General features: G+C 46.7%; 4 protein-coding genes across 4 annotated transcripts; 2 read left to right on the forward strand and 2 right to left on the reverse strand.

The window, feature by feature from the left end:
- Positions 1–429: 429 nt before the first annotated feature.
- Positions 430–917, forward strand: LOC123427325. Its single transcript, XM_045111337.1, has one exon. It carries the CDS (start codon positions 564–566, stop codon positions 690–692), a length of 129 nt encoding a protein of 42 aa, XP_044967272.1. The 5' UTR covers positions 430–563; the 3' UTR covers positions 693–917.
- Positions 918–1,494: 577 nt separating this feature from the next.
- On the reverse strand, positions 1,495–6,294 carry LOC123427324 (vicilin-like seed storage protein At2g18540). Its single transcript, XM_045111336.1, has 8 exons — positions 5,712–6,294; positions 4,197–4,242; positions 3,568–3,617; positions 3,420–3,461; positions 3,212–3,328; positions 2,631–2,709; positions 1,872–1,943; positions 1,495–1,793 (listed from the first exon to the last, which is right to left on the reverse strand). Exons 1-8 carry the CDS (start codon positions 6,242–6,244, stop codon positions 1,743–1,745), a joined length of 990 nt encoding a protein of 329 aa, XP_044967271.1. The 5' UTR covers positions 6,245–6,294; the 3' UTR covers positions 1,495–1,742.
- Positions 6,295–6,511: 217 nt separating this feature from the next.
- On the forward strand, positions 6,512–10,455 carry LOC123427322 (syntaxin-81). The gene is made up of 7 exons (XM_045111333.1): positions 6,512–6,843; positions 6,967–7,050; positions 7,178–7,282; positions 7,735–7,884; positions 8,617–8,874; positions 9,639–9,770; positions 10,234–10,455. The coding sequence occupies exons 1-7, from the start codon at positions 6,766–6,768 to the stop codon at positions 10,378–10,380; spliced, it is 954 nt and encodes a 317-aa protein (XP_044967268.1). The 5' UTR covers positions 6,512–6,765; the 3' UTR covers positions 10,381–10,455.
- A 563-nt stretch (positions 10,456–11,018) lies between these two features.
- Positions 11,019–14,726, reverse strand: LOC123427323 (E3 ubiquitin-protein ligase RMA1H1-like). The gene is made up of 2 exons (XM_045111335.1): positions 14,518–14,726; positions 11,019–12,121 (listed from the first exon to the last, which is right to left on the reverse strand). The coding sequence occupies exon 2, from the start codon at positions 12,066–12,068 to the stop codon at positions 11,277–11,279; it is 792 nt and encodes a 263-aa protein (XP_044967270.1). The 5' UTR covers positions 12,069–12,121; positions 14,518–14,726; the 3' UTR covers positions 11,019–11,276.
- Between the last annotated feature and the right edge of the window lie 7,345 nt (positions 14,727–22,071).

Raw genomic sequence — 22,071 nt, forward strand, 5'->3', positions numbered from 1 at the left:
CAAGGGAAGAAGAACTGAAGAAGAAGAAGATCGGACGAACCGCTGCCAGCTGGGCCCTCTGAGCTGTACCGGCGCGCCTGGCGCCCGGGTCGTTGTGCCGTTTCTGGATTCCGGAGCACATGGACCAGCCCGGCAGACAGACTAGACTTGAGAGCAGCACGCCAGCGCTCGTTGACAGCTGGACCCAGCGGCCCGTACCCGTGCGCCAGGCCCACAGATCCTTGGGTGTTGCGACTTGTGATTCAAAGCTCGTTCCCTGGCAGCCCATCCATCCTTCAATTCAACCGCCGCCGCAGGTACACCACCACTCCTCAAACTTTACAGCTCAGCCTCCGCCTCCGCCTCCGCCTCCTGGCTCAGGTCCACACGCGCATCCGCACCGTCTCGCTATATATCCATCCCAGCGCTAGCCCACCACCATCCGCACGACGATTTCGCCACGCAACCCGCCAATCAGCGTCGCCTTTCCTAGTTCCTTCTTTGCCTCCTCCAGCGGCCGACCGATCCGGAAGGATCCTCTCTCTCTCTCTCTCTCCGACCAAGAAGGGAAGGGAAGGGAAGGGATGGGAGGGTTCCAGAGGCAGGTGAAGGAGAGGACCATGGAGGTGAAGGTGGCGGTGCTCAAGGGCGTCAGGGTCGTCGGCGACTTCGGCAAGAAGACGTGGAACAAGGTCAAGGCCATCAAGCGCTGATCCGTCAGATCACCCCGCCCGTCTGCTTCCTTCCTTCGCTCCAGTCCCATAGCTGGTTCATGTACTGCCTGATAGGATCTGTGTTCATCTACTGCCTGATAGGATCTGTTTTTTTTTCCCCCGGTTGTGGTTGTGATTTGGTTTGTTGGATCTGTTTTTGAGGCAACTGAAAATCGTATGGCTTATATTTAGCCTTCTTTTATACAGTACGTATTTCCTTGATTATTATTACTGTATTATTCTTTATCCTTCTTCCTTGCCTGAAGTTTGTTTATGACGAATTTCTGATAGATCATGTATGTGTAGTTGAGACGCTTTGGTCTTTTTCCGCCCAAAGTCATATAGGTGATCAATATGGCTATCTGTCGGTTTCGTAATAAAAAAAAAAAGCATGGCAACCTGCCAACTATTTCGTCTGGCGTTCACAGCGTCCGTCGCTGTTACGCAATTTTCAGAAATATAAGACCGAAAACTTTGTTGATAAAAATCCACGGTTGCTTCTCGAGTGCACTTCCTGTTTAATGTATTCACGCATAAGAAAGGTGGTTGCTTTTTGCATTGAAACATTCCGCATACCTAGCCAAAGTAAGTCTCCCGCATACCTAGCAAAACGTTGAAACAAAGCCAAACTAATGCGGACGCAGCACTAAAAGCCAATAGGAGAGCGCATACCCTCGTACATGAATATAGTTTAGTTTAAAAGCTGACAGCCTAAGGGTTAAAGCGCCGAGCTACGATCATCGAAAGCCCCAATTCACGAACCATTGACACGAGTTGACACAGCAAGCGACAAACAATGAGATGCATATGGAACAGCAATAGAAAAACTCTGAAAAAACTTACAGCTCAACGTACCAAACTGATGCATACAGCACAACTTAAAACTAACGAGCAAAATTTGCAAAATTATACAGTACAGGTACAGTAGCAGCATTTTCCAAGCCAGCCCAGTATACTTTCTGTGAAAATAAACTGCGGTACATCACAGTATGTTGCTCATGAAGATCTATGAGAAGTAACTTCAGAGAAAATGGAATGTCCACAAGATGCCTATTGCGGGGGAGCATCAGGATCCAACCTTTTCTGGATTGCAGCTGCGGCCTGATAAAGAACAAGCACGGCATAAGTAGTATGATATTTTTATCTAATTAGAATGTCAGGGTTAAATGAGGTCATTACCTCGAAATTGCCCAACTTGTACTGTAACATCATTTCCTCACGTAGAAGGGACTGCTGCTTCATCGCTTGAGCCTGACATATGGGGGGAAAGCAAGCATATAATAAGTTAATTGACAGAACGAAAAGTGATTTTAACGTAAACCGATGCTAATGTTTGGTGTTTGCACAATAATCTATTGCTGATAGTATCATCAGAAGATAGTGTACAGCCTAGCAGGCTTAGCAAGATTTAAGCACAATTACGATCATACATTCAATATCATACACCTAACAAAAAATTTGGATTAGACAAACCTTCCAAGGCAAGACTCCGAGATTCCCAGCAATTGTACAAGGGAAGATTCCAAAAAACAGGAAGATGCACCTATATAACCTAATGGCCGAGCACATGGCAGTAGTTGAGGTCATAACCAGGTTCAAGCCCACAATAGTACATGTTCCCACCAGAACAGAAATTGGTACCTCTTGGCATCAAGTAACTGAGTGAGTACGTGCCCAAGATAGAACTTACAACTACATTTCGTTCATGGAAGAATGAAGACTGAACACATCTAGGATACATGAAAGAACTTGTATGCTAACAATGCAACAAAATTGGGCAGCCTACACTGTCAAACTTATGTTATCAATGAGACACCTTTTAGTGTAGATATTGGACAAAACAAGACACTGCCAATGAACATTCTAAAAATAATTCCAAGTTCAGAGGATAAACTGAAGGATGGAAATAGGAGCAGATAAAAAGACTGATATTCTAACCATTCCAGTTTGCATGGATCGTTTTAGAGCTGTCACTTCTTCCTCCTTTCGGCGTTCACGTTCTTGCAACAGTTCTAACCTGCATGATTTTTTTTACAGAAAATTGTAAGCCAATGATAAAAAAGGTGCGATTAACTCTGAAACCAGTTAATACAGAAAGTTTTCATAATTGTCTTTCTGTGAAACAGCTTGCATCGAGTAACAGGCTCACAATTTGTAGTTACTGTGACATACTCCCTCCGTTCCTAAATATAAGTCTTTTTAGACATTCCAATAGGGGACTACATACGGAGCAAAATGAGTGAATCTACACTCTAAAATATGTCTATATACGTCCGTATGTAGTTCAATAGTGGAATCTCTAGAAAGACTTATATTTAGGAACGGAGGGAGTAGTAATTAGTTATAAAAACAAGTCTATTACCTAAATGAGTGGAACATAGGTAGGTTAATAGTTCATTACCAAAGGTCTACAGGTAAAGTAAACTTCAGTAATTTACACTGAAGCATTTTATGATGTCCCATTCCCATCCTTTGTTATTGCAGGTATACAGGCGCAAAATATGTGCATGTCCACATACCGTCGCACTTCCTCATCATTAAATACTGTACGTACTGCTACAGAACCAGCATTCTTTAAACCATTCCTTTTTTCTTTCTCCATCATCCGTTGATGGTAAGCATCTAAATCATAATATCTAACAAGATAACAAAGGGGGAGAAACATAAGTTCCATTAGAAAATATGAATATTACAACAACAGTCTATGAAAAAAAAAACATGCATTACTTTTTTGATGGGAATGTAGCTGTGTTGTGGTCTTCCATGAATCTGAGATGCACATAAAGATGTATGTTAAACAGCTAAGTAATTCCAGGGTGATATTTTTTAGAAGTTCCAAAAACTCAAGTAATTTCATGGCAGCACAGTAACATACTCCTTAAACATTTGTTTCTCTTCCCAATTAGCCAACGCCTCCAAATTAACCTGTGGGCACATTAAGAAAAAATCAAATTAACAGTGACATCATAAGCAAGAAAAAAAGCAGTAAACAAGATTGAGGGTAGAAAGGCTCTGAGAGCTTGACACTGAGCTAATGGGCAGTACCAATCAAGTAACATAACATTTGTCTGCCCTATGTGACCTGATAAGTGACAATAGAACTAGAATAGGAGAAATTGGGGTCAATCAAAATAAGATCCAATAGAGCTGGACTATTTGAAAGGAAACTCTAAATTGAGCATATCAAAAGAAAAAGAGAGAACGAATATTGTGTTTTGTTTAACTTTTAGATCAGGTAACTTAAGCTCCAAACACTCACCATTCAACGAGCGACTAACTTCATGATGATGATTTTTTTTTGCTGGAGACAATAAATAAGGTCTACGGAAAGAACACCGGTTCTGGTCCCTAGATAAATAATTCCTTTGGAGCTAATTAATTTGCCTAGCACAGTGTAAAACAGTGGCATACACCCTGTTTACCTAGCCCTTTTTTGCATGCACATAAGTTATCCCATGTTTCCTATGAAAGACGTAATCAAAAGAGCGATAGAAATAAATGTACCTGCTTGACTTCTAATAACCATGCGGTGAACTCTGGTCGCTTGTTCCTACAGAACATATTGCATGGTTTAACTCATGAGAATGCAGTACAGTAGTAGAAAGATTAAAAACATATTAATTTGATTGTCTGTCCTCTAAACTCACGGTCGAAGTCACGGGGATACATCACTTAAATCATTTGATGTCATCAAATCAATGATTACAGAATGATTCTACTTCCGATTCGCATTGGCCATGGAATGGTGTTTGCATATTACCATAATTCAAAGATTTCATATTTATCACCATTAAAACAACAACTGATAAGATAAATGCACTAAGCTACTACCACATTTTATCACCTTCTTGCATAATAGTAGCCCACCAAGAAATTGTTATGTCTTAGAACAAATTATGGATTACCAGTAGGGTTGAGAGTGGCAGCGGCCAGTCCATGGGCCCACTCACACATCACATATATTAGTATCCAACTTTCAGGCATTAGGATACATTTAAGGCGCGGGTGATCATCATATCATAAGATTTGTGTTCCTGAAAATCAGCACCTCTCAAAATCCAAAAGACAGATGGAGTTCTAGAATTATCCTTTTGGGCAAAGACTTAGGTGCTCTCCCATCGCCACTGTCCTCGAGTAACACACTGGCTCATCACCAGCGGCAAGGAGCATGGATGGTTGTGTGGCCTCGTCGCTAGGTGCCTAGGTGTACAGCACTCACATAGACGCGGTAGGGCTCTCCACAGGCAGTGGGGCAAAGCAGCAACTCTCCAATAAGAACATGCTCATCTTTTGTTGGATTCTTTTTCTAATTTGTGGCCGATGCATGCTACCTGGTTGCAAATCCAGGAAGGTTGGAGGAGGAGAAGCCAGCTACGGCTTAAGAGAGGATGTGGAGAAGCAAACAAGTGATTTATCTGTCATTTTCCTCCATTATTATGATTCTACATAGCTGCAAGAAGCAGTTACTGTTATGAACTTATTGGTTAGTGAGAACAGTTTTATACATAACATAATGATTGTGAACATCTTTCTGTATTTATGCAGTCTGCACTCCATGTGTGATAAATTGTTGGTTCATGCGATATTATCAGTGTTTATGTGCGGCAGTAGCAAACTCTGTGGATGCGCTCATCTATGATAACACTTTGGCCAGTGATAGATCACCATACTAGCTAGCCCTGGAGAAGATCAGTCCGCAACCATCAGTGGTTTCTGGGATTTCCATTGGTCTGCGCAAAATTGTTTCTAGATTGCAGGCTGAACAAATCAACTCGCCAAAGGTGGCAAATAAGGTGTGTGCTGCAGGCTGCGACAAAATGCAAAAATGTTTGCTGGGCAGTGCAGCCAAGCACGGCGCCACCGTCCACCATACCACAACACACTTTCATCCTTAACTAACATTAGTCTCATGCAATTCTACCAGACAGATATAAATTCATAATATTCTAAATCTTGGCTTGAGAAACCTAAAACTAAGAAATGATGATCTAGAAGCAAAAAAAGAAGCAAGATCCTCACCACATATCGACCTCACGGATGATGCCATACTTGCCCCAGGAGTTGGTCACTGCAGACTTCTTCCCCAGATCCTTCTTCTCATCCTTCCTCTTCTTCTTCTTCTTTTCCCTCTCCTTGTCCTTCCTCTTCCTCTTCTCCTTCTCTTTCCTCCTCCTTCTCCTCTCCTCCTCTTCCCTCTCCTTCCTCCTCCGCCGCCTCCTCCTTCGCCTCTCCTCCTCCGAGTCCGACTCGCTTTCCGACTCCTCGCTGGAACCCGAGTGCGCAGACTCAGACTCCGACTCCGACTCCGACCCCGAGCTCTCGCTGCGGCTCCTCCTCCGCCGCCGACGCCGCCGCTCCTTCTCCTTCCTCCGCCGTTTCCGCCGCTCGCCCGAGTCCTCGTCGGAGCTCTCGCTCTCTTCCTCCGCCTCGTCGCGCCTCTTTGACTTGCCATGGTGGCCCCGGTGTCGCCTCCCCTTCGAACGCCCCTCCTCCTCCTCGGCGGCTTCTAGGGATTTGCTGCGGCTGCGGCTGCGGCTGCGCCCCGCCGCCATCTCCCCCTCCTCCTTGGCGGCATCATCTGCGGCCGAGCCGTTCTCGTCCTTGGCCATGCCTACCCGCCGCCCTAGGGTTTCGCCGTTCCGCGCCGCGGAGAAAAACAATCGAGAGCGGGAGCGAGGTGGCGAGCGCGAGACGAGACGAGACGGATCGGCGGCTCGCCGAGTGGCGAGTGTGAGAACGAGATAGCCTGGTTTCCACCGGGCCCAGGTGCCAGTGAACCCGAACCGGTATCGCGCTGACAGGTGGGCCATACTCCTCCTGTACACGTATTCCTCCGCGCGCCCCTGTTGTCTGTCTCCCTCTCCTTCGACCAAACCTCCCACCTCGCCGCCCGATCCGACCCGCCGGCGACCCGCCGCCGCTCTCGAGCGTCGCCGATCTGCAGCGCAGATCCCGCACGAGGTTTGCTCACCTCATCAACTCGCTGGCGCAGAATCGCCACGCCTAGCCAGCTCTTGAATTTTAGCGCACGCGGATCTGGTGGGAGGAGCCCGCGGGTGCTGCTGCCTCGGCGATGTCGAGGGTCCGGGACAGGACGGAGGACTTCAAGGAGTCCGTTCGCGTCGCCGCGCTCTCCCATGGCTACACGGAGGTGAGCTCATATGCCGCCTCGCACACCTGCGCCATCTCTCCTCTGCGCTGGAACCTATCAGTTACTGTCTCAACAGCAGTCCCATCATTTACGATCCATTGTGTTGATTTTCTCTTTTCGCAGTCGCAATTGGCCGCGCTCATGTCGTCCTTCATCATCCGGAAGCCGTCGCCCAAATCGCCGTTTATAAATGCAGCAGTCAAGACGGTAGAACTCTACACTTGTGCCATTCTGTTTTGGGTGCAGCAGGAACCGAGGGCAGTAGCCCAAGCTTAGGGTCCTGATAGATTGTGGGAGGGTCTCCTAGTCTAATTGCTGGGTTCTGTGGGTGTAGCTTGAGAGCATCAGGGAACTCGAGAAGTTCATAGTGAAGCACAGGAGGGACTATGTGGACATGCATCGCACCACGGAGCAAGAGAGGGACACCATTGAGCATGAAGTAAGCTGCAACCCTGCTTTGTTGATTTACCCTTTCTCCTTGTTTGACGGTTGATGTATTTACTCTGAACTGAGCTACTTGCTAGATTATTCTTTGTGGCAATAGCTTCAATCATGACATGCTTTTTACTAGTTGAAATTTGAGGTTTGGGTTTGTCATCCTGCCTTTCTTTTGCACCGTTATGGTTTTCTCCCAGTTCTTCCCTGATGACGGTGGAAATGTTGGATTAAATTTGTTAAAGAGCATAGGAAAGCATAATTATTTATCCTCTTTGTTTCACAACTGTAAATACATGCAGTTTGTTAAGTTGTGTATGTATCTTTGTATACTGTATCGACTATTGAGTTGACAATATATTCATACAGGTAAGGACTATGTATTCTTGTAAATTTAGGTAAGTGCTAAGTTCTTTTCTCCATTTCTTACTTGGCTGATTACTGAACATATATTAGGTTGGTGTTTTTGTAAAAGCATGCAAGGAACAGATAGATATCCTAAAGAACAGGATCCATGAAGACGAGAGGAATAGAAGAGCTAACACATGGCTTGGCACAAGAGATGAGACTTCCCGGTTGGACTTGATAGCTCACCAGCATGGTGTGGTATGACTATTATGCTTCCCACTATTCAGCTACTGCCAGATATTTAAAGTGAAATACAGCATTGCTCTGATACGCTGTTTTTTAGTGCGTGCAACCACGTAGGTACTAGGTGCAATGGTTATATCCATTCGATCATTCTTAAAACGATATTTCACTATCTGTTGGATTAGTTTAGTAGTTCAGAGATTATGATATCGCGAAGGTAGAAGACAGTCTTTTCTTTTACTACAATTGATATTTTTTCCTCTACACGAAAGCATATAGAAGAATGCTATTGCTCCCCTTTCTCTCTTTTTCAGTAAAGTATAGTCGCTATTCTCTGTAATTTCAGAAATTACAGCCAGTCATTATACATGTGTTACTGAGCTAATATGCGTACATATTTTGGTGGATTATACTAAATAAATCCTGTATATTATGCCTGATTAGTAGAAGGATATGTGTACCTTCTTCATTGGTTGAAATCATTTAGTGGGATAAAACAAATGCATCATAACTTGATAGACTGTCCAGTCAAAGCAACTGACTTTGAACGTTATGGAACTCCGCCTTCTATTTCAGATATGCATCAAGAAAGCTTCACATGGGAAAATACATCACTCTGTTCTTTTTTAATAGCATTTTCTTTATATCCAGTTTGTGTCCTCTTTGTTCTGGACTATCCTCTTTGTTCTGTATAGACTTTCTTATGCTCAGTTCCAATAAGATATGTTCTGTTCTTAATTTTACCAGGTTTTGATTTTGAGTGAGCGTCTCCACTCAGTAACTGCACAATTTGATCGCCTTAGGTCCCTCCGCTTTCAAGAAGCTATTAATAGGGCGATGCCAAGAAAGAAGATTAAGAAGAGGCCAGAAATAAAACCTACTGAACCATCCAAGTCAAACCTTGTATTGAAATCTGATGTCTCGAAGGTTGAAGATCGGGAGGTATCAACTGCGCCCTTAAGAGTTCAAGAACAACTCTTGGACGATGAAACACGAGCTCTCCAGGTAATATTTGAATGGGCTATGACTAGGCAGAATTTGCCGTGGACACCATTATTTTGTGTCAATTGCTCAGACCCATTGCAGAAACATCAATTTGCCCTGTACCATTAGTAAAAGCGGGTTGTTTGCTAGAATACACTGACATTATTAAAATTGTATATCTTGAGCTGGGAAGAGAGGAAAATGACATTTCCGTTTCTGGCTTGACCGGACCAAAGCTATTTCAGTTGATTAAAATAGTGTGTACTTGTGATACGGGTAGTGATATCAGCTGGTGAATATTCTTAAAAGGAATGACATGTGTGTTGAAATTTTGTTAAATAGCTCCAGGTAGGTAGTACCGTAGGAGATACGCGTAGTGATATATGTGTGCTTGACTGCTTGTGATATGTGTGGTTATATCAGCTGGTGAATTTTCTTTAAAAAATGAATACAAAATTGTGAATTGTCCCCAACTACAATTATTTAGGTACAGAGGGAGTATATAGGTTAAACATGGCTAAATGGAGTACAAATAAAATAAACTGTTACACAGAGAAAATGAGAAATAATGTCCTGAACCCTACGGCAATTAGACCTTTCAGGTGTGTTCTATCTCCTGATGATACTGTGTTTTAGCAAACTGCCTGCTTTTGGTAACTGTACTGTCTGATGGTTGACACACAAAAAATGTTACTCGGAGCCAGTCTAAGTCAGGTTATTTACTTTCTATGAATTAAGTGTTATCATGAGTCAGGTTATTTACTTTCCTGTAACTCTTGGCTCAGATGGAGTTAACCAATCTTCTTGATACTGTCCAAGAAACGGAGACAAAGATGATAGAGATGTCAGCACTTAATCATCTTATGTCAACACATGTTCTACAGCAAGCTCAACAGATTCAATATTTATATGACCAGGTATGATATATGTGGAACAGTTTTAAGCCAATAACTGGTTGTTTTGTGAGAGAAGAGACACTAGCGGAAGGGACAGTTTTCAAAATTTTGTGAATTCTGGAAAATCATGATAATAAAAAACTATTGAAAAAAAAATCAGCTGTAGGTAAGGGCATGGGATATGTCCATGCAAAATTTCAATAGGCTGCTTGTGAGGTACTCAAAAAATTATTATAATAATAGCATTTGAGCGCACACCATTTTCTTATGTCCATGTATATGTTGTTTGGTAGCTACTGAACCTTCATCAGAATCCATCCAATAAGCATTTTCCTTTTTTTTATTGTCTTTTCTAGGAAACCTTTAGTATAGACTTGATAATCTGCCAAAGAAACAGGACACAAAAGTTCTCAGTTGTGTGATAGATCTTCGATCACCGTTTACTTCTGCTCTTACGGCGCATTGTTTGCATTGATTGACTCAGGCAGTGGAAGCAACAAATAATGTGGAGCGCGGAAACAAGGAGCTGTCGCAGGCGATCCAGCGGAACAGCAGCAGTAGAACCTTTCTCCTGCTTTTCTTCTTTGTTCTCACTTTCTCTGTTCTGTTTCTTGACTGGTACAAAAACTGAATTACCTCATGTAAGCGTACTTCTTTTGACTGTGCAATTGGATTGAGCTATTGACGCCTCGTCTCGGGATTTTAATTGTTTGGCATCCATTTTTCCATGTTTGTCACTGTTACTCTATGAAAATTCTGAGATTTTGCGACTGTTGCAAATATTATTGGCATCAATTAACTGTGCTTTAATTTAACCGGACAAAGCCACGTTGCTGTCTACTCGGCACCGAAGTGCTGCACTATGCACATTGATGGCTTTGAGCGTTGATGCTTTGCCTTGTACAGGGCAGAGAATTGCAGTTCGTCAAACACTTCAATCAAATACAATAAAGAAGCCAAGACACAACTAGTGCACGACAATAATTATGGAACGGGGGGCGTAATTGCTAAATATCTCAGCATACTTCTTTTTTCCTGATTGCGCAAATGGGCTTCGAGGTCATTCCGTTGCAATTCGACAAATGTGCATTTTGAGATGTGCTTAAAACGTGACCAAAAAAAGTGCAGACAGATGCACATCGCCTATAAAAGAAGAGAATAGTGCAGATTCCAGATGCACATTTGAGAGGAAAAAATTGCATTACATGGTGGTCACAGATGCGGGCAAAACCAAACAGACCATACATGGGTTGTAATGGAGTTCATGACTTAGGCAAGACAAGAATGAGAATTGCATTTCACCTCCAAGTCTTCATATTACAAGCATGATTTACCCGCATGCTTATTGATAGAGACCGTTAACACTTAACAGCATCAACCATTCCTTACCCTCTCTTCATCACTATATAAGCAACACCCATTCATCAGTATCTTGCCTTCTTTTTCCTCGAGAAGCAGTATATCATGCCTTCCAATATATACACAAGCCGTATACCGCCTCTTCACAAGGGCCCCTCTAGTCTTTCTTCAGAACAAGAGCAGACACAACACCACAAACACAAAGAGGAAGAACCAGATCTGGTGCAGGGACCTCTCCACCTCCATCTGCTGCCTCCTTAGCCGGGGACCCACAGTGTGGTCCGCGACAGCGTAGGGGCTTGTGTAGTACATGCTCGGCGGCACCTGCCCACGAAACGCCCACGGAAGCACCGCCTCCGCCATCCCTCCTAGCACCCCTCCAGCCGTGGAATGGATCAAGCCACGCCCCATTGGTGAAGGAGGGTACACAAAGTCGAACTCGGTGGCACCAGGGTGGTGGTGGTGGTGTGCATGCCGCAGTGGCCGGAGCGGAGGGCTGGGCTCCATGTTCTGGTGGTGCAGGTCATCGATGCTGGTCTGCGCGTGCTGCTGCGCAACATTCTCCCGGTGCACCGTTGGCCGTCTAGGAATGGCCGTACCATCCAATGATTTCTTTGAGCTACCACCACGGCCATAGAGTGGCACAAGGCTGTCAGCAGATAGTGCGGCCTTGCACACGGGGCACTGCTGCCTTGCTGAAGTGCTGTTGCCGCTGGTAGCTGATACCACCGATGGCCGCAGCCACTCGTAGATGCAAGGCCAGCAGTAGAGATGGCCACAAAGGGTAACGACCGGATCTGCAGCGAAGTCGAGGCAGATGTTGCAGTCAAAGGAGCCGCTTCCAGCAGTTGCTGTTGCAGGCATCTCCCCGCTGATGTTCTTCATCAGCTTGTTATCAGATACTGAAGGTTGGTTGGTCATGGCAGCCATGCAAACCTGGTCCATTCCCCCACCTTCCATAGCAATCAGGATGCTATCTGTTGCAGACAGTTCTGGTTGAAGAACTCACGGTACTGCAATCAAATAGAAATAGAACGAGAGGTCAGTAGACAGTAGGAATACATGTAACTGGAAAGGCGAAGTCAGAAAAGTGGGACTAATCATGAAGCGTTTAAAATGTTGATTACGTGTGAACGCCTAACTGCATGTTTAAAGACTAGATAAACACCAAGAAAGAATAATTGGAAGGAACACAGCAAGCGGCATGTAGTACTTAGTATATATCCTAAAATCCAAGAGAGGGGAAGGGCATATAGACACAACTGCCTGCTAAACAACAAAAGGGGTTCAGATAACAGGCAGCATTAAGGCCCACACCACATCATCCTGTCCTTAGATGTCTATCCACTAACATTAACAAGTGTGAAAAGTTGAGCGGATGTTAAGTAAAGTGGAGAGGATAACTATAGGCACTCCAATTGCCCTTTTCGCAAGCAATGGACTCCCCATGGAAGAACCCATCACCAATTGCCCTTTTCGCAAGCAATGGACTCCCCATGGAAGAACCCATCATCTTTCTCAGCAGCCTGAGTCAACATCTGTGGATGCTCTGATTTTTTTAGTAATTACTCCCTCTGTACCAAAATATAAGACGTTTTTTAGTTTAGCCTAAAAAAATTGTATATTGGTAGAGGTAGTAGTACTCTAGGGACTACAGATGCTGCATTCTGTCTTTATCCTCTTTGTTATTCTTAACCCTAAGCTACTTTAGGGTGTGCTGAGCACTGACATGTTATCCAATCATATCTACCTGGGAAACTTGAATCACAAGGATATGAAACCACTAGCTTATGCCCACTGTGTAACGCCGCAGTATTTGACCGCCCCATGTTCAAGGGGAGAGCCATGATCGGTAGCTTGGAGTTACCTGACCTCGGGAAGAAAGGCATGGAACACAGTATGCATTCTACAGTATAATATGCAGCCGCAGTTTGCATATAGTTTGACTAAGACAACATTTGCAGGGTCCTGACTCAAGATTAAAGCTGTTCCCAGCTGCTGTAATTGAATATTCAGCGCTCTTGGCCATGGAAGACCAAACAAGCCGGTTTGACTAGACCAAGGAGAGCAGGTGGAGAGGCTGAGATGCCCCGTCCCAATCTTATGGCATAAGCTTCCGTGGCACGTCGATATTTCTGTGTGGTTGTGGGGTTCCTCTCACGATTGAATCATTGAAAAACAACAACTTGGGATAGTGATGTGGACCGCAACAACGACGGATTAGCTAAAGGGCTTGGCATATTCCATGCAGACAAGTAGACCAAAAGGATCATCATTAAACATATCTAGTGACCACAAAAAGGAATAATAACCAAGAGATAATGGCACCTACTGTATTAGGATCGGGAAACAGGGGATTAATTGCTCAACAGCGTCAGTGGAAATGTCTCAACCACTATATGGCCCCATGTGTGCTACTACCAGTACTACTAATTTACTTATTTTAATACACAGGTGGACTTCAGTAAACACTTCCTAATTTAAACACGCACCTTTCTGATTTAAACAAGCATCCTTAATTACAATCAAGCCCCGCATATATCAGACTCGGAGCACAACGTTTTCCTATACCGAGGTTGGGTTTGTGGAGTTTTCCCAAGGGTCTATATATACTACAGTGAGAACAGATACTACTGGCCATCAACCTGAAACTGATGTGATCATTGAGAAACAAAAAGTAATATAGGCACACAGATCTGACACGTTTAATTGCACTGTCTACCACCACAATTATTATGCACGCTATGAATTGATGTCGCATATAATGCGATACTGTACAACCAAATACAGTTCGACAATTCAATGGGCATTGGGCATTGCACTGAACATACCCACATGATTTCTTTTTCCCCACTCCAAGCAAGATATCTCTACCACCATATGCAATCTCAATGCAGGAGAGGGGAGTTTGCCCCCAAAATATCTAACTTGTGTAGACAAAGCAACAGAGCATGGAGGAGCAGACATAATGTCCCCGGCATCAATAGGAGGAGAACGATTTGGGCATCCCTGAATTCGTAAACGCGGCGACAAGGTCGGAAGGATTGCGCCCCCTGATTTCACAGAGGAAATGAATGAGATGCCTGCTTTGCTAGACGAAGGAGGCATCACAACGCCGAATTTGACCAATAAGAAGAGGGAGGAAAAACAGAGAGCTACCGGCCATCGCGTGTTCTTCCTAGAGAAGCACCCCCAGCAGGCAGCAGCCGGTGCCAAGGGCGGCGGCGGCGGCGGCGGCAAAGCTAGACGCGCACACGCGAGACGCGGAACCAACCCAGCACAATTGCAGCATCCGAAAGCCGGCCACGAGAAACAATCCCACGGCGCCGGAACCGGCCGGAGAACGCAATCTACGCCCCCAAAAAAACAGAAACAAGAAGAGAAACGGGGCGGGTTCGTTTGAACCAACCTGGGAAGGAATCCAATCCGCACGCGCGCCGCCGCCCAGGGTTCGCTGGCCTCCGAGAATCGAGCGAGGGGGCGGCGAGAAACGATCGGGGAGATTGCGGGAGCTGGGTCGCGCCGGCCTGCGTGGGGGCGGAGGAAGAAGATGGATAGATAGAAGGAGGTGGGGGAGGAGAAGGTGGGATGAGATTAGGTGTCGACGTCACTTGCGGAGGGGGCTAGAGAAAAACTTATAGGGGGCGGAGACCGGCGGAGGTCGGGAGGCGCTGGCCGTCCGATCGCGGGCGGGGGGCGCGGGACGACGCGCGCCGTCGGTCGCCTCGATCGGACGGTGAGGAGGGTTTCCCACGTTGCTTTCGGTGGGAAGCTTCCGGTTCGGGTTTTTTTATGCGGCGAGGACGGCGGCCTCGGTATGCGAGCGAGCGAGCGAGCAAGCAACGGAAAAGGATATGGTTTCGTGATCCCACGAGCTGTTTCACAAGATCGGTTAAATAAACAAATGACAAGCTAGCTCAAATCTCACAAGCGCGGCTCACTAACAGCAACTCCAACGCCGGCGATTCAAATGAACGCGCGTTTTATTTTTTCATCTGTTTGGATCGATCAGACACACGTATACATCCCGCATTTTTATATGGATCGACTTTAGCGTTTAACGAAGGACGGGTCTAAATTTATCCGTGTAGAAGAAAAACAGATTTCACAGAAGTAAACATGATTAAACATAGTGGACGGTCAACTGCCGGCCAAAGTCCACTTAAACCTAATTGGACATAGGGCGCTCTCGAGGGCGGCTTGGTACGCCGCCTCTTCGTCCTCCTGGTGCGGCACAACCTCACGCGACAGTGGAGGAACATCGTGGTCGACGGCGCTCCTCCTTGTGCTTTAGCGCGAAGCAGCGCTTCCAGTTGGGGGAGTCTCACGAGTAAGCAAGCATCTGTCGCTGCTCCGGAGTGAGGGCCTGGCGACGCCGGCAAACCTCCGGAACTGCCAGAATAGGGATCCGTTGCAGATCCATATGCCAGCCGTGAGGCACGCTGACATTCGGATACTGCAATGGCCAGCGGTACTGCCAATGTCACCGCGCTTGGTGGATTGTATGTACACGCATTGCCGCTCTGCTGGGGAGTCGTGTCTAGAAGGCGATGGCGCAGGAGCTTGCCCCGGCAAGCCGTGAGAAGAGCTCGCACCGTCGGACAGCTTCCGACTCCCCTTGCCATTGAAAAACCCCATGGTTTGGGCTTGCTAGGGTTTTCAATCGCCGGCGAGGGAGCACCGCATGGCCACATGTGGACGGGGTTGAGAGTGGATGAGGCCAGCCCCACCGCACGCTTGCATAAAAAAGGACGGTCACATATGGACCGTTCACACGCTACCAGATGGGCCCGTAGGTAGGTGCTGGCATTTAATAAGATGCACTAGTGGTTGGGTAGCCGACAAGTTGGGCCGTGGCGGACATCGAGGGGACGCCGGTGCGTCAGCGTCGCGTCCACGCCGACGCATTTCAGGCGCAATTTTGGCCCGGAAATGGGTCCACGCGGACACGACACAGACGGATTTTGGGAACAGGTCGCCGCGTTGGGCCGACGTTTTTGTCCGCAACGACCTTAACGGACGTGGGCAGACGAAATGGATTGGTCCGTTGGAGTTGCTCTACATTCGTCCCAAATTCCACAAACCGACATTAAATCGAGGGAAAGGTCTCTCACACTACTTATGCACACAAAAAACTCATTCGGAGTACTCATTTTTTCAGCATGTCCCTCCTCATGCCCTCTGTATCCATGCTCCTGAAGATCGACGTCGCTATCATACCACCCCGAGTGCCGCCAGGCCTTTGCCTGTCGGACCTCTGCCGCTCCATTCATACGCCTACCCCCGTGTAGGCCTACGGATTCGAGTCTGGATGCAGTCATCGAGCACGTACTCTTCACCATTGCGATGTGTTCACAACCGACACCACGACGGTCAAGTGTTTGACTAAATTCCATAGATTTTTATGTTCTTGGTATTTACTTTAAAGCAAAACATGATAGATTCGTATGAAAAGAGCTTCCAGTCCGAGTTCATGGATTTGTCTGTTGAATAATGACGATAAAATGACAATGATAAGGATTATTCTTGAAGAAACAGAGCATGTGTTAGAGCACACTTTCAATTTCGAGGGTCCAACAAAAGGAATATCCAGTATTGCAGTGGAACATGACACGGTAGCACATGAATCTGTACGACTACTACTTTGCCCCTCATGCGCTATTCGGCCCTTATTTTGGACACCAATTTCGAATGAGTTATGCTATTTATTTTTTTATTATGTTCGGTACTAAGAGTACATGAAAAACGAGGGGGCTCGCACTTGGTACCTCCGTTTGGATGGCCTCCACCCCGCCAGTTGCCCGTGAATATTTGATGATGTCTGATAAGTGATTTGTGTTGGACTTACCCTAAAAGTATCTTCAACACATTCCTTTCATCCAATAAAAATAATATAGAGGAAAAGTTGAGGGAAGAAAAATAGTTCCAACAGACCACTACTTCACGAAAAAGTGGGACTCGTATAAAATAGGACAACTTCCCCACTATTTAGGAGGGATTACCCCTCCGAATATGAGCCCACACAGTACCACGTGAGCGCGTTGTCGCCAATACCCATCGCTGCCGCCATCGCCGCACAACCACCACCACCGTTGTCGACCATCGCCAGAGAGAGAAGGATAAATAGAAGAACAAAGATTCTTGGGATATAAGAAAGAATCGCATATGCAAGCCTTCTCTAAATTATAGGGACCCCAACCACCTAATTGAGGGTGGGGGGGGGGGTGCTCATTGTCGACATCGTGAAACTATAATCATGATATGGCATCTATTCTCACCACGCCCCATGGTACCCGCATTACATGTGTTTTCACATTCCTTACTATCGGTGTCAAGTCTGACAAGAGGAAGTTGCAAACCATTTTTTTGAAAGATGCATCTCCCAATTAAAGCATTTGAGTTTGCAAATGAGAAATTTATATTGCGAGTTTAAAGTTTGATCTTATTTATAAGTCCAAATTTCAAACTTTTTGTGATCGAGATGTGGCTTTATTATATACGGGGATGAGTTGCCTAAGAGCCATTCGACTTAGGTGAACCAAACAAATAAAAATATATTACGTATGTCTATGTCTCAACCTATTGAGATTTTCTTAAATATCAGTCCATTTTAAAAACTACAATTTTAGTTTAATGAAAAGTGCAACTCACACTTTTTGAGTTGCACATTTCAACACGCGCAAAATTGCACATTCCTTAACATACACGACTTATGAAAATCTCAATTGAATAAGATGTAGCAAAATAAATATAGACTTACATTCTTAATTGCGATAAGATATCACAAAATAAATATGGACAATTGAATTTATTCGTGTGGAGATGATATAGGTTGTTCGCTTGTCTTGCTACGTAACTTATGTGATATGGCATGGGTTCTTGCAGAACCTGAATCAAATGATAGAGGTCGATGTCATGGAAGAAAAAAACTGTCTAGAGATAAATGGTATCATGCGACATTATATGATAGGATCCACAATTTTGTTTGTGGCAGATGGTCATTTTTTTTCTCTGGTTTTCGAGATAAGAAACTTCGGAAAAAAAATGCATGTAACAACATATTAGCTTGGCATGGTTTACAGGACGAGCCGTAGCTCAATGGTTGGGGTTGACATGAGTGTCTCATTCGGGGTATTTTTTATCTTACAAGTACCTCACACGTCTATGGGTCAGAGGAATACTTACGTACCCGTCGTGAGAAAATCAATGGCTTTAGAAGTATGTCACATGTGTATATGTTATAGTATTTGGTAGACGCATAACGGGTGTTTGTATTGGTATGTGTATTGTGCGTCTACGACCTGTATCAAGTAGCTACCAAATGGTCAGCTTAGGGGGTGTTTCTTTACAGGGACTTTTTAGTCTCATGTGAAAGAAATAAGAGTGACTTTTAGGACTGAAATGGGGTATTTTTGAGACTAAAGGAAGAAGTCCCTATGAAAGAGTCTTTTTGACACTTTTTTTAACAATGCCCCTACTTTTAGCATGTCATTTAATAACTTTTAATACATTACTAAAGATAACATGGTCTTTTTACATGTTATTTAATGATCTCTGGTCTCTGGAGAAAAAGGGGTAAGGACTAGAGACTTTTTAGTTGAGACTAAAAGAAAGTCCTAGTATTTTTTAAAGAAACAGGGCTTTAGTAAGCTATCAACAAAATGTTGCAATAAATGACCTGTATCATGTAGCTCAAGATATAGATAAAAAACTCGACATGGTCTAGTAAATGACATGCAGAAGATACCAATCGTGCATGGTCATTTGCCTACTGCAACCACATTGCAACCTAGTAATAATAGCCCATCCTCCACCTTAAGAATTCACTACGGTAACAGAAAGTACTCCATGATGATCTGGAGTAGAATCTTACCAACGACGCGCATCGAACTGATCGAACAGACGAGGGGAAATCCCAAAGTGGGCGTGGAAAGAGACGTAAAGTATCCGTGAGGATCTTCCAACAATTTAAATTTGGGATTGAAATCCATGCGCTCCGTTGCCAGTTGCCAGATTGCAAATGTGATACGTATGACATGTTGAATGGAGATAAAGATAGTGCCTGCCCGTGCCGTCCGGCTTTGTGTTGGCGATCTAGCGCGCGACACGGGCGCGCAAGTTAATGTGCCCTCCGTGTAGTTTGTGACTTGTGAGCAATCACACTTGCCTGCGCACGCAAGCATCCATTATTTTGAGTTGAAAATTCTTTATGTGTGGACGTGGCCAAGAATCCCATCAGAATATGGTATCTTTGAAAGATTATGTTTGGCCATCTCAAACATGTAGACACCAGCGCAATGATCACCACCAGCCCGCCAATCACGGTTCCTACTTATTTGTTTCTCTTAATTAGAATAAACTTTCGCAAGGACGCAGTTTTCTGGCCTCCTTGTCGTGCCCCGCTGAGGCGGAAAGCAGATATTTGTGACATGATCGCGAGCAAACACGCAATATCGTTTGCTACCCCGCCCACCGAGGATAAGCTCGCAGCTGAAGTCACGCTGAGTCAGTGAGTGAGGAGTAAGCGGAAAGAGACAAACCATGTGCCATACTCAAACCTTTGCGGCTCGGCCTTATCGCGATCGCGTCGGCGCAAGGACACGTAGCCTCAAGATCTCGCCCTGAAAATTAGCCCGACTCCACGGGACGACCCTATTCTGTCCAGCCCGTTAGTTTGGGATAAAAAAACAAACAGATCGGTCCAGCGCGAGATGACCCGAACCCATCTTGTCCGTTTTGTGTTCGGGACGACCCATTTTAAACGCAAACTTGCGCGAGGTTTGGGTCGCGGCGGACATCAAACGAATGCGCGCTCGTCCGCGTCGGGGCCGCGTGACAGGCGGCCACCTACCTCCCACCCGCCCACATCAATGCGCACGAGCGGCCGGCCACCCAAGGAATGGTCGTGGTCCTTCTTAAATGGGGAAGCCGTGGACCGGTCGTCGTTCACAGTTCCCATCGCCACCCCGCGGCCTCATTGAAACCCAACATCTAAACCCTAGCCTTCTTGAATTTGCCGGCCGCCCACCTCGCAGCCATGGGGCTGTGGAACTACGGTCGCAAAAGAAAGCACACCCCGCGAGGCTGACTCCTCGTTGGGACGCCGCCGCGGCTCCGTGAAGGAGGAGGTCGTATCGCCACCGCGTCAGGCCAACGCTCCCTTCACCATCGGCCCTAGAACCGCCGGCCAACGCGACCGGCAGTACCTCAGCGCTGAGGTATGCCGGTGCTACTAGGAGACAAGGACGTCGGTCTCGTGGAGCGACGTGCACCTCCCCAATGCATGGCACCTCTCCGCCGACCGGGTCCCGATTCCGCCGGTGCGCGGTCGTGCGCGCCACGACGAGATCGAGCGCCGTCGCTGCCTCCTCCCCGACGAACTGTACTACGACAACAGGTACGCCGCCGACTCCACCCTCAGGGACACGTGGCTCAGGGGCGAGCCCGACGTGCGGCGCCCCTCCTACTTCGCCGGCACGGTCTCGGGGCCGCGGCGGGCACGTGAGGTGCGCGGCCTCACGCCCACGCCGTCGCCTTCCCCGTCTCCGTCACCACCTCCACCTCCTCGCATGACGGAGGAGGAGGAGGCTTGGTTCATGCAGCGCGTCATGGAGGACTCCATGATGACGCATGATGAGCGTCAATGGTCGGGCCTAGACCGCGCGATGGACCTCTCTGCGGCCGGCGACGTCGCCATCCCCGAGAGTTGGAGGAGGAGGAGGTGGCCGCGTTCCCTTCGGGTCTGGTGGGCCAGCAACGGAGCTGGTCGTGCACGGCGCCGGAGATGGCGTAGGCAGTGGGGGCGTGAACTGATGCCCCACGCCGCCGCGGTCACCGGAACGGGACGCCTCGCCGCGGGAGGAGGTGCTGCAGGCACCTGCCAGCTTCCAGTCCATCGCTCACCAGGGACCGCCGACCCACCTCTGGACGCTGCCGGCCTACGACGACCTCGTCGGCGACAATGACGACGACACACTGACGACCAGTGAAGACGGCGACGACCACGACATCGACGACCACGACATCGACGGACTTTTTCTATGTTAATTATGTCAAACTGGGCCGTTTTGTGGTCGTGAAAAACTGAGCCGTTTATTTTATGTTAATGTTATTATGTTTTAAGTTTTTAACTGCGTTTATTCACTTTTAAGTTAAGATTTTTTTTTTTAATCACGTTCAACACGGACATGATTTGAGATGCGGCCGCGCCGTGAACGCACGCACGACCCAACGGACAGAAACGGATATGAGTGAACCCATTGCCGTCCAAAACGAACAAAATCCAACCAAATCAGACTTAGGGTCGTACGGTGGAGTTGGCCTTAGTACCGGGGCACGTACGATGATAGTACTAGGCAGACGCAGGGCACATTCATCCTAGGCAGATAGGCTGGCGAGCAGTGAATTGTCCCGGGCGGTCACCGCGCACGGCGCTCCTGTGGCCCTGGACAGCCAATCGCCTCGGGTTTCCCCCAACCAGTGTGCTCCCCTAGCCGAGCTGACGACGGCATCCGGATCCGGTTCAGCTGTGCTGCGCGAACTGGCGACGCCGCCTGCCCGGCATGTGCGCGCCCCGTGCCAGTGCCAGTGCCAGTGCGGACGCACGTACGCGCGAGCTCCGGATACGCCGAGGCAGAGCGCGGTGACTTCCTGAGCTACGACACGCGCAGTCTCTACGGCATCCAGCAGCAGCGTTCGAAGCGAACCTATGTACTCCCTTCTTCCGAAAATACTTCTCATATAGATGAATGTATCTACATGTATTTTTGTTTTAAATACATTCATTTTTATACATTTGTGCGACAAGTAATTCCGGACGAAGAAAGTATTTCCAAACCAAAAGGCCGCGCCAGCCTCGCACGTTCGCCTCGGCCAGTGCCCGGTGCCGGTGGTCGCCGGGCTGGTTCCCCAGGCCACTTGTTTAATCCCGGCGTGGCCACTGCCCAGTTTATTTGGGTGCCAA

The sequence above is a fragment of the Hordeum vulgare genome, chromosome 2H, assembly GCF_904849725.1.
Source record: "Hordeum vulgare subsp. vulgare chromosome 2H, MorexV3_pseudomolecules_assembly, whole genome shotgun sequence".
In the NCBI taxonomy this organism is placed as follows: domain Eukaryota; kingdom Viridiplantae; phylum Streptophyta; class Magnoliopsida; order Poales; family Poaceae; genus Hordeum; species Hordeum vulgare.

Excerpts from the sequence above, each read along its gene's own strand:
- LOC123427325 (XM_045111337.1), top strand. The coding sequence starts at position 564 with ATGGGAGGGTTCCAGAGGCAGGTGAAGGAGAGGACCATGGAGGTGAAG.
- LOC123427324 (XM_045111336.1), bottom strand. The coding sequence starts at position 6,244 with ATGGCGGCGGGGCGCAGCCGCAGCCGCAGCCGCAGCAAATCCCTAGAA. Across the intron at positions 4,243-5,711 it reads ATCCGTGAGGTCGATATGTG|GAACAAGCGACCAGAGTTCA; the intron begins GTGAGGATCTTG and ends TATGTTCTGTAG. Across the intron at positions 1,944-2,630 it reads GATCCATGCAAACTGGAATG|GCTCAAGCGATGAAGCAGCA; the intron begins GTTAGAATATCA and ends CCCATATGTCAG.
- LOC123427322 (XM_045111333.1), top strand. The coding sequence starts at position 6,766 with ATGTCGAGGGTCCGGGACAGGACGGAGGACTTCAAGGAGTCCGTTCGC. Across the intron at positions 6,844-6,966 it reads TCTCCCATGGCTACACGGAG|TCGCAATTGGCCGCGCTCAT; the intron begins GTGAGCTCATAT and ends CTCTTTTCGCAG. Across the intron at positions 8,875-9,638 it reads ATGAAACACGAGCTCTCCAG|ATGGAGTTAACCAATCTTCT; the intron begins GTAATATTTGAA and ends CTCTTGGCTCAG.
- LOC123427323 (XM_045111335.1), bottom strand. The coding sequence starts at position 12,068 with ATGGAAGGTGGGGGAATGGACCAGGTTTGCATGGCTGCCATGACCAAC.